The following is a 15,555-nucleotide window of genomic DNA, read 5'->3' as shown; positions in this document are numbered from 1 at the left end:
AGTGATTATTCATTAGGACTCCATGATCCCTTTCACAATTACTACAATTGAGCTATGCATTTTGTTAGATAGAGCCTATTGTTCAAGTTTGTCAATATCCTGTATCTTAAATCTTCTAGAGCAGGGATGTCAAACTCACAGCCCATGGGCCGGATGCGTCATATGCTGGCCATGCCCACCCCCAGTTTAGTGAAGGGGGAAAAGTTGTGATATATCACATGGTGATGCGTCATTGTGAGTTTGACACCCTTGTTCTAGAACGTTGGCTATTCCTGCTAGCTTGATGTCATGTGCAAATTTGATGAGCTCCCCATCTATCCTTTCATCTAAATAATTGATGAAGATATTGAAGATTACTGGGCCTAAGACAGAACCTTGGAATACCCCACTGCATACTTCCCTCCATGTAGATAAGTTCCATTGAGAACTACATATTGAGTGCAATTGGCCAGACAGCTATGAATCCATCTGGTGGTGATGTTATCTAACCTGTATTTTTCTATCTTATCAAGTAGTTAAGTTAGTAGGTTGTGGCCTACTTTATCAAATACCTTACTAAAGTCCAAGTAAATTATATCCATAGCATTTATCTGGTCCACTAATGTCAGTTTATCAAAGAATGCAATAAGATTTGTCTGGCTTGATCTGTTCTTGACAAACCCACGCTGGCTTTTGGTTATGATTTTTTTTGCTTCTAGGTGTTTGCAGATTGGTTGCTTGATTATCTTTTCCAGAATCTTTCCAGGTATTGATGTCAAGCTGATAGGTCTCAGTTTCCTGTGTCATAGAATAGAATAGAATAGAATAGAATAGAATAGAATAGAATAGAATAGAATAGAATAGAATAGAATAGAATAGAATAGGAATAGGAATAGGAATAGGAATAGGAATAGGAATAGGAATAGGAATAGAGCTGGAAGGTCTTCTAGTCCAGCCCCCTGCTTAAGCAGGACAACCTATACTATTTCAGACAGTTGATTGTCAGATCTCTTCTTAAAAAACCTCCAGTGATGGAGTGCCCACGATTTCTGAAGGCAAGCTGTTTCACTGGTTAATTGTCATTACTGTAAGGAAGTTTCTTCTTTATGCCAGGTCTTTGGTTAGTTTCCAACCATTGTTTCTTGTCCTGTAGTGCTTTGTAAATAAATTGACCCCCTCTTCTTTTTCCCTCAAATAGTGGAATACTGCTATCATGTCGTCACTAATCTTTTTTTCTTTAGACTAGCCAAACCTAAATCCTGCAGCTGTTCTTCATGTGTTTTAGTATGCAGGCCTTTGATCATCTTAGTTGTTCTCCTCTGAACTTTTTCCAAAGTCTCAACATCTTTTTTGTAGTATTGTGTCCAAAATTGGTTGCAGTATTCCAGGTATGGTCTTACTAGGATTTTATAAAGCGGTACCAATACTTCATATGATCTTGACACTATGCCTGTTTATATCATCCAGGATTGTATTAGCTCTTTTGGCTCATATTCATTCATCCACTAGGATTCCAAGGTCCCTCTCACTGTTTTTGAGCTAGGTCTTACATAATCTGTACTGATATCTTTGATTTTTCCTGTCTAAATGTAAAACTTTGCTTTTTTCCACATTAAAATTCATTTTGTTAGGATATGACCCATTGTTCAAGTTTGTCAAGATCTTTTTGAATCCTGTCATTCTTTTGACTTCCCAATGAATCAATGGATCTTTCCCCCATTTCTGTGAAAATAGTGTCCAAAGGAAATTCTATGTTATCTCTGACTATTTCTCCTGCTGGCTCAGCCCATTCCAAAAGCAAATATGATGTAGTATATACTTGGGTAGGATTGTAACGCCACTAATTCTAATTGCATGATTACAATATTTTTTTTAAAAAAAAATGGTAAGAAAAAAATAAAGTATTGCCAACTTGTTTTAGTTGTTGGGATGGTTGGAAAAAATTAGTTAATTGAGACATCAGATTCAGACTTCTAATATGATGAGCTACCAGTGCACAGATATATAGATCAGTTAGTAATAGGTATGGCTAAATCTACTATATTGGCTGAGGAATACCATTATTTCATGAAAAAATCAAAGATTGAGCATTCAGTTCTGAAGTGTTCATGAGAGCTCAAAAAAAATAAAAATGGCAACTGTGCCTGCATTGTCAAAGCTGTACCCCTTTTTAAAATAGAGATGACCCTGGTTTACTTAACATGAAAATGTCAAGTGTCACATCTCAACCAAAACATGTTTTTCTTCATGACTTGTGCTTAGAAATTAAAACATATGACTGTAAGTGGGTAAATTTGATTTTCCTTGAAATTAAGGCAGTTATGAGTTCAACACATTAATAATTATATCTTTTAGTATAAATTGATATGCAAACAAAGGGTTTTTGCCATATTTTTGCTAAGAGGCTCAATTTTGTTGGTAGATCTGTTTATTCTGAACATTTTTCAGAAAACAAGAGTAATCCAAAATGGCTCCTAAAGGTTGACTATATTAGCAAAAGATTCATTGAATTCAACAGAAATATTTTTCTGCTAGTTAAAATGAACCATTGCAGTTTAACAAATAGAAAAATAAAATAAAATCGATGTTCTACATGACTGCATGACTTTTTTTTCTTATTACCAGTGAAAGAATTTAAAAAATTCCAAAGAACTGTTCGATAGACATTTTCTGAATTAAAGACTCCATGCTTTGAAATATGTTTTTTCATCTTAGAAATTGTCCTCTTTCCCAATACAGGATTTCTCTGTAATTTTTTCTTTCTTTCTTTCTTTCTTTCTTTCTTTCTTTCTTTCTTTCTTTCTTTCTTTCTTTCTTTCTTTCTTTCTCTCTTTCTTCCTTCCTTCCTTCCTTAGCTTTCTATTATATGGTTTAAATTTGCTCAAATATGGCACTAAGATAAAAATACACAGCTACGATTTTATCAGATTTTGAATAAACTTTTGATTTCTTGCTCCATAACAATAATTTTAAGACTTTGTACATAATCCAAATGCAGCTTGTTTACGTGGCCATCTAAATAATACATCTAAATAATACTTTTTAGTTTTTATATGTCAAAGAAGCAAGACAGCGCTATATCCCATCTCTAAATTTTGGACATTTTTCTGTTTATAAAATCTCTACCTGAGAATGTTCATCGATTCTTTGTCCTAGCTCTGAATAGATAGGAAACACTCTAATAAAATACCTGAATAATTTTTCTATTGCTGTTACCCAAATATAGACATAGTTTACTGCAATAATCCATGTAATAAGTGGGTTATTCTGTGTATTAGTTCTAATATTTCCTAAATATCTTTCATGAAACAAGTGAAATGTGACTGGAAAAAATGCTAACTTTTTACATTTTTTTTCTGTTCTGAAGGTGCTGAACGTGTTATTACATTGAAAATGGAAATCCCTGGATCTATGCCACCTCTTATCCAGGAAATGTTGGAGAACTCAGAAGGACATGAACCATTGACACCAAGCTCAACAGTGACAACAGCAGACCACAGTCCAAGTATTTCCCCAAGCTTGGTAGATAATAGCAGTGTCAGTCAGTCTCCTTTGGTGCAGTAAGAAATTTTCTCTAGTGAAATTCCTAACTCTTATGTACAAGGATGACATGGCATATTTTCTCTACGGCTGCTTATTTTTCTGGAATTTTACAGACACTACAATCCAAAAGGACCAAGAATTGTTTATATGTATATATATTGTGTGAAGGTATGAGTATGTTTATACACATAAAGAAGAAGAATGTGCAGCTTAATTTGAAACATAAATGTTCAGTACACTAAAATTACAATCATGTTTGTGTGGGTGTGCGCATACGCACGCACGCACACGCACACACACACACACAGAGTAAATTCTATTATTTCTCTACATTTGTAGGACTGTGCTCTGAATCTCTGACTTCATGAAATAAACAAACTGATATGTTGCTATTGCTTCTTTTGAATGGCCACAATTGCAAGTGACAAGATTGATCTTGAGGAGGTTTAAAATTTGTGGTTATACCATTTCTGATGACTTTGTACATATAAAATATATGAATGTGTACTTTCTATCCTGGATGTTTGATGCTTTCCCTTTTTAAATGTGTACATGAAATGCCCCAAACTTTCCTTAGAAATGGATAACATATTTGTCTGGATAAAAAACATTTTAAAAGACACAGTCTAAGGATGAAAACTTATCATTGCTCTTTTTAAAGACCTCAGTGTATTACTTCTTTCCCAGCAAAAGATCAAAGAATTTCACAGCATTAGCAGAATTTTTGTGGGAGTGTAACTGCCAGCTCAATTATTTGAACATAATTTGTTCTATTGTTAATGTCACTTTAAAAATATACAAAGGATTTATTACTTTGACTTCTTTACTTTTAAAAATACTGAAATTTTACTTCGTTTATAGCCTTCAAGGCAAAAACACTTTACAGTGTTATATTATTTTACTTGTTCACAAGCTATTAGGAAAACTTGGTGAAATAACAACCAGGCATAATCACTACCTCTGAATCGATGGCACTAGTGGGGGAAAAAACCCCCACTCTGGATAAAGTGTTCCTCAGTCCTATCATTCTCTTCTGTGGCACCACAGGGCTGGCACCAAAACACCTTGAAACGGATGATGGAATCTGTGTCTATGACCTTGCTAATCACCATAAAACAGCAAAAATGTGGTAGAATGGTTAGAATTTTTTAAAGTGTCAGGTTTTTTTTAGGTTTCATTAAAAGCACTGGTGGATTTTTTTATATATTCCAGCAAATCTGTGATGTACTTTCACTGGCTTTGTTTGTACATTGAGATTGTTTAACAATGCTTTCTATGTTCATATGCTGTTTATCTTTTTCCATGAATTCTCTTGGCAAAAAATAAAATATATTTATTTTGACCCTGTGTAAACAAAAATTATTTAGAGCAAACTCTATACACAAGTAAATGGTTTTATATTTTTAATGTTTAAACTTCATTTCAAAAAGGTTTGCTGTTTGCAACCATGACAATTAAAATGTGCGCTTTTGCACAGCTTTCTAGAACATTTCTACAAGCCGGTCAGACACATGACATTTCAATGAGTAAAAAAGAGCATAAAACTGTAAGTGTAAGAACAAAATGTTAAAATGCCTACACACAATAATAAAAACCATCAATTACATCACATAAAATAAGTCAAATGTACAAAAAGTCTGCGAGAGAAAAGGACAAAAGGACAAATTAAGATATTTGTTGGAAGTTTGTGTGCTCTTTCCGCACTTAATTAAAACATAGCAAAATCATCATCTTCATCAGACTCTGCAAAATACTTCACTTCTTTTCTTGCCCGACCTGTCCGTGGCCTGGAAGTTGTTTCAGAAGCAAAGTCAGATGGGAAAATGTCTACATCAGAATCCTGATCAAATGCTGTTTTCTTCAGTTTCTGTTTTAAAATAATTATTAAAAGTTACTGGTGATGAAAATCTCAATCATGTAGCTATTTAAAGCTACTAAGATGCATTTTTTTTTTAAAAAGAATTCATATGTAAGCTAAGCCATGAATTATTTTACAATGTTTTCATTATGAGGACTCAGATTGTTGGGGGCAATATGCTGACTCTTTAAACCATTTAAAGAGGACTAAAAAGTGGTATATAAGTCTAAGTGTTATTGCTAGTGCTATTAACCATTAAATGTATCTAGCAGTTTGTTAAATTACCTTGCTCGCAATTGACTTGGGTGGTTTTCTTCCAGGGTTATATTCACCTTCATTTTCAGAACCAGATGCTTTCCTTTTTTTTGCTCCCCTGCCTTTTCCTATTAAAAGATTGAAGGGAGAATCTATCTCAGTTCATTGAGTATATTTTACCATAATAAAATATAAAACTGAATGATATAACTGAATAGATAACACCATCACCATAGTAAACAAATAACATTTAAATAACATTTTAAAGAGAAATCATTAAATATAAAATTGTTTAGAATTACTATTACTTTCAGATAATTTAATAGAACCAAGATTCCTTGCTATTTGTTACTGTATAACCAATTTCTCAAAGCAAGGTCCTTGACTGAATGACAGACAAGCTGTATGATTTTATTCTTGAGAAATTGTGTATCCAAATTTAATTATTATATTAATAAAAAGTAAAACTTGGCAGATCACTATCCTTAATAGGATATTAATAGATGAAAATATCATAGACAGAAATCTCTTAAATGCTATAGCAACCAATAGTTACATGAAACCCCTTTTTTCTGATTAGTTAAACCATAATCGTTAACCCAAAATCTATTATTTGCTATTTAGTCTGGCAGAATTGTTTTTTGTTTTTGTTTTTTTAACTCGCCTAGATTCTTAATAATCAATAATAAATATAGTTTGAACTTTTAGTTGGTATATGTAGCTGGTTTTATTTTGTATGTCTTAATTCTATTTTTTCTTTTACAGTTTTATACTTTGCCTATGGAAATGCTTACAGATGTTTCTTGGAGTTTCCAAGCACTGGGGCATTGAAGGAAACCCAGGTTTTTCCTTGTCATCAAAATATAAAGAATCCAATCAAACTTTATTCAAATTGGCTAATAAGTAAGAAGTTAAAACATAAAAATAGAAGCTTAATCTAGAGAAGACAAACATTCAATTGATTTGAATTAATTTGTAGATTTAATTCTAAACATGAAAACAACTTTTCAGTGGTCTCCAGAGTTCATTTATAAAATTACAATTCCTGCAATAACTGTAATTGTTCCTGAAATTGTAAGGTCTGGCCTTAAGGATATCAGCTGTGTTATTATCACGTGCAAAGTATTTGTAAAGTATTCCATATTTTAATTTTTGAAAGCATTCACAAACTATATTCACAAAGGTCAACAATTTCAGTAAGTACAAAATACTGTAGAAGTTGTTGGCCGACAGATTACTAAACAAATTGAAATTGAGTCATTTGGATAAAAATTTGTCTTGTGACCTCCATATTTTCTTTACCTCTGCCATGACAAGAAATTAAGATCTGGATATTTTAGTTGCTGTTGCTGGATTGTTATGTGTTGCTATGAGACACAAGCTAGTTTCATTTTTTGTTCTGCCAAAAAGCAGATTCAGGCAAACTTTGCATTTATGTTGATTCCTTTCTGAAATACATGTTGATGAAGTAGGCCCAGATACTTGATGGAATTCCTCTTCCAGAATGAACCTTCTTGAATATTAAGGATAGCCAAGAAGCACTTTTCTGCATCTCACTTTGGGAGGGCTACATTTTGCAAAATATAAGAGTGTATGATATTTGAACTCTTTTTGTATAAGTAGCCCTTGACTTACAACCACAATTAAGCCCAAAATTTCTGTTGCTAAGCAACACAGTTGATAAGTGAGTTTTGTCTCATTTTAAGACCATTCTTGCTACAGTTCAGTGATTGCAGTCGTTAAGTTAGCAACATAGTTGTTAAGTGAATCTGGCTTCCCTGTTGACTTTGCTCATCTGAAGTTCGCAATAATCACATAATCCTGGAACACTGCAACCATCATAACTATGAGTCAAGTATCTGAATTTTGATCACATGACCAGGGATGCTGCAATGGTGTGAAAAATGGTCATAAGTCACTTTTTTCGGTGCTGCTGTAACTTTGAACAGTCACTAACTGAAATATTTTAAATCAAGGACAGCCTTTATTGGTATTGAAGGTAGTTCGAATTTTTCCTTTTTATTGTGTCTGTTTTCAATATTGATTTTACATTGTTCTGAGATCTTAATATTAAGGGGTTCTTTAATAAAATAAAATTAACATACTTGCTTTTGTTTGATGAATATAAATTCAGTAAATATTTTTAATTTTTTTCAGTGTATATAAACATTAAAAATACATATATAAGAAAAAGATGTCTTAGCAAATTTTAGCTACTGCCTTTTAACAAAAAAATCAATGTTAAATAATAAGATTAGAAATGTGTATCACAGCGTTAAGACAATTGGAAGTTTAGAACGTCAGCTTTTTTTTTTTTTTTTACCTTTGGGAACTATGGACTTCTTTGGAATACCAAATTCAGATTCTGAATCAGAGTTTATTAGTTCCATCTTCTTAGGTTTAGGAGACCTTTTCAGCTTAGAGGGCATATCTGATGATAGTTTTGCTGTTATGTAAATAAATATTAAATTGTATCAGCCATTTAAGAAGCATCACAGATTAGATTACTACCAATTCTTCTTTCCCTGTCCCATACCCTAGCACATATAAATATGTATGAAGGGTGAATACTTGTTTTTGGTCTTCTATTCTATTGCTAATGGGAACAAACTTTTAACAAATTTAAATCTATTTTTCAGGCAGTATTTTCAAAACTATTACAAAAAGATGGACTTTTATGTGCTAGATTGTGTTCTGTACCATACCAGTGTTTCAGAAGGACAGAGTTTTCTACAGGTTTTATCAGAGCAATGTTTAGCATGTTCTCATCTTAAGACATGAAAGTATTATTTTTTATATTTTTATAATAATTATCAAGAACATTGAATTTAGAAGAGCAAGTAAAGTAGTAAATATAACTAGTAAATTTCAAACACTTGCCTTTTTTAGTAACAACTGTTTTACTTGAAAGTGTCTCTGTTTGTTTTGGAATAAAAGATGAAGAAAAGACTGGTGTTGAATCTTCTTCATCACTGTCAAATTTTGATGTATCTAAGAATACAAAATGTTTTTAATGCCATACAAGCCAACTATTACCTTCTAAACACTAAACAGAAATATTTTTTTCATATTAAAATGATATAACACAAGTTAATGAGTTAACAAAGATGCTTAAAATATTTCAAATGTTCGGCATGCTAAATATGTCTAAAATTTATTCCAAAAAATCTCAGAACAGCTTATTTTACACCTCAAAAAATTAGAGTTTTGCCTTTAAACTGAGATCATTTGTGAAGTGAGATGTTTCAGAATGAACACTTCTCTACCAGCACCTAACTATGAGGAAAGTACAAAGAAGATATCAAATGATGCTTTTTTCCTGCCAGTGGATTATTATGATATGCCAATAATGGCAGCAAAACTAAAGCTGACATATAAGATCAATACAAAACTATTAAAGCCATTACTCAGAACTGACTATGCAAAGAAGACTGATAATTGATGAACAGTTTTATTGTTGCTGTTGTCACTGGCTAAGTTAGTTTTTTCTTTAAGAGCTTAACATGCTATATATAGCACTCTCCACAATAAGCCCATGAAACAGATGGGCTAATGACTGGCCCAAAGTCACCCATGAACTTCTATTGTTGAAAGTAGACTTGAACCTATTCACCTTTACCACACTAGCCATTACTGAGTGGAACAGAGTGCCTATGTAGGTGAAGGTAATTAGCATAACACTAATAGTAAGTGGTTATCAATGTTCCTAGGCTTCCCAGGAACCCTAAGCCCTCAGGCAGGGACATATAACATTTCTCTTTAAGATGTATGTTGAACCATTTTAAAATAATCTGGTGGTTTTCTTTTAATTACAATTAAATATAATTTATACAATTATTAACTAGTTATATTTGTAATTACGTAAATAATTATATCAAAAATTACAATGTACAGTGTACAACATTTTGGAAAGTCTATGAGGAGCATACCCAAGACCGAAAGCTCAAATAATTAACTTCTGCTTTAAGGTATAAAAAGCAAAAAGCACATTTGGTTTCATTGCTGTAATGGATGGTTACAGATGTAACAGAAATTTAATTTTTCCATCATGGTTCAGTTTTCTGTATGATCAGGGTATGATACGTAATAGTAATTAAACAGCAACTTTTAAACCAGAAGATATTTAATTCAACAAAATATTCTTCTGATTTATTTATGATTTTATATGATTTTCTAAGGCACTTCTGCCTTAGAATTAGCAACATCTCACATCATTATATGTTATTTTATACTTATTTTCAGAAAACAGAATTCCATTTTCTGGCATCTAATGAGTTTCATTAGGAAATAAGAACTTATATTTTTATCATCTTAACATAACTGTCTTATGTACCAAATTTTTAAATGCTTGGATATTTCCCAGGAAAAGAATATTTTCTGAGATTCTAGAAGAGATTCAGTGACAATGGGTTTTAAGCAAAGGTTCCTTATTCAATAATGCATTGCCTACTGAGTTGAATGTTTGATATACATACCAATATTGGCTTTCCGAGAATAAGAAGGAAACGTGAACAGGTTGCCAAAATCTTGATTAGTTTTGTCTTGGGAAACCTTCCTACGATCAAAAGAGAATTTTATTTAAAAAATTTCCTCTTCCTAAGCTGCTAAAAAAAACTGCAGAGGAAAGGCATTTGATTTTGTCCAGAGTATATAAAGTATATAATAATACATAGATTAACCTATACAGGAAATATATAATAATATATAAAATGAATGATCAAATGGCTAGTTATATTTCATTTCTATGTGTTACCTCACTTCAATAGCCAAAACATTCACATACTCCAAATAATATATATATTTAACACCTGAGATACATAATATGTCTACAAATATGCCTCATCTACAGATTTGTAACAATTTACATTTTGTTCATCTTCATACTGCTAGTTAGAGACTAAGAAGATACTATCCCAAACCTATGACACTTACTCTGGAGAAGGCTTTGATTTAATTGGAGAGAAATCATATTCATCCTTTTCAAGGCTATCTGAGGGCACAAATTCATTTTCTCTGTCATTGATGTTTGGAGATGTTTTTACTTTCAGTTCATTAAGATCATTGTTGTTGGCATCAGCATCATCAGCATCATCATCTTCTTCTTCTGAGAAATCAAAGGTGTATTTGGGCCTTTCAGCTGGAAAGGTAGACACAACCATAATCTCTGTTTCATGTTAAATGTTATACTTTGCATTTCATACTATGAACATTTGAGGATTTCTGGAAAACCTATAACATTGCAATATTTTTTTTGCAATGTATCAGTCTAGGACAATAAACATTGAATAATAAATCAATACTGTAATTAAATATAGATAGGCTACCTTTCTGCAAATTTGATTGCATAATTTGTTACACATTTAAAAGACGATAATTGTGGATATGGTAAGTGAAGAAGTTTGGATTACTCTTGGTTGTTTTTTTCCCACTATAAATTTGATAAAATCCAAAAGGGGATTGACTTCTAGATCTTATAAGTAGCCTGGAAAATGCAATTCCACATTTGGACAAATACTTCATTTACACTTTGAAATGAAGATAATTAGTTCACAAAGCAAGCTAAGGTATAAATACAAATGTTTTTAGCTAAATAATTTCACTGGTGAAAAAGTCTATTAAAAGTTGTGCTGTATGGAACTGTTGAAGTTGAGACAAGAAGGAAAAACTTTGATAAAACAGTTTCAAAACTAGTCATATATACAAAGGAGAGGCAACAAATCACTGCAAACTTACTGAAAAATTTAGCTGACACTGGAATAATTTTAGGCAAAATATTATTATTGCATAGAACAATGATCTGCATGATAAGGATGTCAGAAGGAAAACATTTTATCTGACAACAAAAGCTATTTTCAGTATGAAAAAAGCCTATTTTTGAAATGATTTAATGATTAAGCGCAACATTCTTACTGCAAAAACAATGGTCAATTATTAAAACTCATTTACAATATAAAACTAAACAATTTTGCTACATTATAGATATTGCCTTTGCTACCTGCAGCTCTTCTAAGTAAAGAATCTCTTGGAATAATCACAGGGTCATTTTCTTCCAAGTCACTTTCAGATTTTGATTCATCATCCGACCATGGATTTCGTTTCTTTATTTTTTTTGCAGCAGTCTTTGTGGTAGATTGTGTTCTTCTCACTCTAGTACCTAAAACAAGCAAACCATTAGTAGGATAACAAATAATCTTAATTATATTTTCTCTCATTTAACATTGATAACTTCCCAAATTAATGAAACGGGAATTAATACAGGTAGTCCTTGATTTATAACCATGCAATCACACCAGTTTTATCTGACACCCAATACCATTATCTCTCACAGATATAGCCTGATGACAAGGGGAGGGGGGTGACTTGATAGTCCTTGCATCAAGTTTGGGCTGGTAATGATCAGGCTGGATGCCTCCTTGCCCCATAGATGCCTTGTGATCTGTACAATGTGATTTTTCATTATACTAAATTAACTTAGATATTCAATTTGGTGTAATGTTAAGGCATCAGTTTAGAAACTATGAGGCTGTAATCCTGATTTAGGCACAAAATCAGCTGGGTGACCTGGCACTTTCTCTCACCCTGAGGAAGAAGACAATGACAAAGAAAACTGCAGGGATTGTTCAGTCTCTAAGAACTGGACACCACTGAACAGAAGAAAAATAAATAAATCAGGATCTGCAAAATTTTAAAGAAAATTATGTATTGCCTTTGATATTTATGATTCAACACACATGGATGTTAATCAACTGCTTAATGCTATTTTAATTATAGTACTGGTAGATCACATTAAACAGGTAAGTCACTGGTCAGTGCTACTCCTGTAATTTGGGGAATTTGCACGATTTTTTACTATTATGTTAGATGTCACTAGTGAAATGTTTTGTTTATTTGATTGGGTTAAAATTGGGTTTAATTTTAAAGTAAAATTAAAATTGCAACTGAAGGACTGCAGCCACTATTACTATACTAATATGTAGTTTGAGCCCAGTTCCTAAAAAATAATACTCTTTTATCTTTATTATCAAAAACTCATACCAGGGCAATTCAGTTCATGGCCATATCATTCCAAGTATAAATAAATCAGTTGCTATTTTTTTACCATTTTTCCTGAGGTAAGCACCCTAGCTATTATTTTGAATGGTATTTCTCAATGGTAGATCCCATGTTCTATTTTTGTTTTTAATGCTTTTAAACCTCAATTTACAATCTCTTTTTGCTCTTGCATTACTGGGGAGCAATTACTGGACCCAAATTTATTTCTATATATACTGTCACATGGGACGCATCTTCACTCCATATTAATATAGCAATCTTTTGCACTAGTATTAATCTGTAGTTTTATAGTTTGTTGACCATTTTCTCCTAACTGCACATGGTAATGACACTGAAAATCCTATTGTACTTTTTTGCCATCTAGCAGGTCAGGGACACAAAACTAATATGTAGAGTTGCAATTTTATAAAACTCAAATTCTCTATAGGGGTTATTTGATTTCACAGATAGGTGTCAATTTTGGCGGGGCGGGGGGGCAGCGAGGCTATTTTGTAAATGCTACTTTCTACCAATAAAAAAGAATTGCATTCTGTTCTTCACCTGGTGGGAATTTTGCCATTTCTGAAGAACCAACTTTGATTTTCAAGTTCAATTATAATAATTGATGCTCTCTTTGGTTGTTTTCTTGCAGGTTCATTATTACTCAAATCAGGTAACATCATCAGTGCTACAGAGTGCCAAAAGAGTATCAAAGTGCCAAAGAGAGTACCAAAGACCCTCCACCTCCACTTCAACCCTGAGTTAGAAACATTTCCTTTTATTTGTATCCATTATTATAGTCTCTTCTTTAACAAATGTCTCTTTTATTTGGACTCAGGATCATGACAAATTTTCTGTCAGTTGAAGCAACACTGGCTTCTGCCCTTCTTAGTTTAATTATTCTTTAACTGTTAACCTGTTATGCCATGAACATGATAGTCTAACCTCTGGTATAACTTGTTCAATCTCATGACGATTGTTTTTATCCAGTAATATATTACTAGTCACAAGTTAGATGCAATTACACTGATATTTCCATTTTGTCTCCATGTTTAGCAACCTATTGCCTTCTTAGTCCGCAGTCTGTTGGGAATTGAGTGTGTGAAACTCCATTTGCACAAGTGGCAGGCATGTGTGCGAAACAACTCCTCCCCTACCAGTCCTCAGAGCCAGAAAGATTGGGGACTGCTGTATTACAGGACTGTCCTCATTGTATCTGTTTTTCACATAGTGATGACTCTACTATCTCATTATGTTGCCTTGTCCTTGATTCCCCAATAGCTGGACAAATTGAAAATAATACAAATAAATAAATAAATGGTTCTTAATTTTATCTTCTACAAGCATGATAATGGAAAAGGTATGGTTATCCAAATATATTTTTTTCAATTTTATTTTTATCAGTAGATCTAAATATTATAGTTTTAGCCTTAAAAAAGTCACAGTGCATGTGAGGCAAAAGATTTTTTCAAATACTACAAATACATGACACTGGTGGTACACCTTTGTAATGTTTGAGCTTGAATAATAGTCTATGGGCAAAAAACCTACTCTGGGTCTCCACAAGAGATATCCTTCTGTCACACTATTACTCACCAGGCTCCTTCTTTTCTCTCTTGGGCTTAGGTGTCTTAATCACTGGACCAGAGGTATTAAGCAACTCTTCTCCAGGACCTTCTATTGGTGTACTACCAAATTCTTCATCAAATTCCAACTTTATTGCTGAAGTATCAAGGTCCCCCTAAAATTAAAAAGAAAACAAATGAAGTTAATGTTATTATTGGGAGAATAATGCAAACTGAAAAATACGCTCAACATATAGCTTTGGAGATAAATCTCAATTTTCAAATTCCATTTCCAACTTAGAATTTGAAATTACATATATTGTCTTTCCATTTCACAAAGCTATATAAGGCAACTAGCAATCAATTAAACCAAAACATAAAATTAAACTATATTAAAACACATACATTATAAATAAAAAATACTAAAAGATTAATCAATTAAAATTTAAAATTTGTGTTTTAACCTTTGGAAACTAAAGAGACAAGAATAACATTCAATTTCCAAAGAAGTGCTTTCTACATTTGGATAGTACTACAGAAAGAAAAGCTTATATTCTAGTTACTTTTTTATTAGGTTACTATTAAAGAGCTTTAAATACTCCTATTCTAAGGAAAATCCAAAAATATTCAGATAGTCTAGAACAAACTGGATAATCATTTCATAGTTTTGTTACCCTTTCCTTTTTGATGCTTTTTAATCACATTGTTATATAGTTTTGCTATATAGTTTTTTTTTTAAATATTTGCGATTTTGTATTTGTTCAATAGTTTTTAAACCGCTTCCAATAAAAAAGATATAAATTGTTTTGGGGAAAATGTAAGATATATGCTAACCAAAAATATTTTAAAAGATGTATTTTACCTTCTTTTTCTTTAGCAATTTCTTGCTGGCATCAGCTTTCATAGCTGATGTAATTTGTGGAACTATTCTTCTACCAAAAGGTGAAGGCATAGTCTCTTCTAAATGAAGTTTTTTCACCTTGGGTTTACCAACTTTGCCTTTTATGGGTTTGCCAGTCATTCCTGCCAGTACATCCTCTCTTTCCTGAGCTTCTACTTTCTAAAACATGCATGAAAATAAAAATTAGATATAAATAGCTTCTAAACTGTGTAATAACCTATTCTAAGGTATTATATTAATACACATATTTTTATAATTCATGCAGTTATGAGAGTAGCTTTAAATATAATATAGCTGTATTCTTTCACTACTATTCCTATAAAAATAGATTAGACAATTACATCAAATTCCTTACCAAATATTCAGTTTGAAAATCAGACAAATAAAAAATTAAAAGCTCATTAGTGTATATTTAAAGAAAT

The 15,555-nt window shown here is 32.2% G+C and overlaps 2 protein-coding genes across 5 annotated transcripts in view; one reads left to right on the top strand and one right to left on the bottom strand.

Moving 5' to 3' along the window:
• Positions 1–4,858, top strand: part of RARB (retinoic acid receptor beta) — a 335,866-nt gene extending 331,008 nt beyond the window's left edge. For all 4 annotated transcript variants that reach the window (XM_087945174.1, XM_087945172.1, XM_087945173.1 and 1 more), the window contains one exon: positions 3,347–4,858. In XM_087945174.1, coding sequence (XP_087801300.1) covers positions 3,347–3,543 — 197 coding nt within the window. In that variant the 3' untranslated portion in view covers positions 3,544–4,858. The remainder of the gene's footprint in view (positions 1–3,346) is intronic.
• Positions 4,859–4,908: 50 nt separating this feature from the next.
• TOP2B (DNA topoisomerase II beta) overlaps positions 4,909–15,555 on the bottom strand; it is a 64,500-nt gene continuing 53,853 nt past the window's right edge. The window contains exons 28-36 of the mRNA XM_026688449.2: positions 15,095–15,292; positions 14,264–14,408; positions 11,631–11,789; positions 10,568–10,772; positions 10,111–10,190; positions 8,516–8,626; positions 7,959–8,081; positions 5,666–5,763; positions 4,909–5,389 (exon numbers count right to left, since the gene is read on the bottom strand). Of these exons, the coding sequence (XP_026544234.1) occupies positions 5,231–5,389; positions 5,666–5,763; positions 7,959–8,081; positions 8,516–8,626; positions 10,111–10,190; positions 10,568–10,772; positions 11,631–11,789; positions 14,264–14,408; positions 15,095–15,292 (1,278 nt within the window). The 3' untranslated portion in view covers positions 4,909–5,230. The remainder of the gene's footprint in view (positions 5,390–5,665; positions 5,764–7,958; positions 8,082–8,515; positions 8,627–10,110; positions 10,191–10,567; positions 10,773–11,630; positions 11,790–14,263; positions 14,409–15,094; positions 15,293–15,555) is intronic.

Source organism: Notechis scutatus, chromosome Z (genome assembly GCF_049901735.1).
Source record: "Notechis scutatus isolate UNSWTSFEM ecotype Mainland chromosome Z, rNotScu1.2, whole genome shotgun sequence".
Taxonomy (NCBI): Eukaryota; Metazoa; Chordata; class Lepidosauria; order Squamata; family Elapidae; genus Notechis; species Notechis scutatus.
This window is presented reverse-complemented; position numbering and strand designations above follow the sequence as displayed.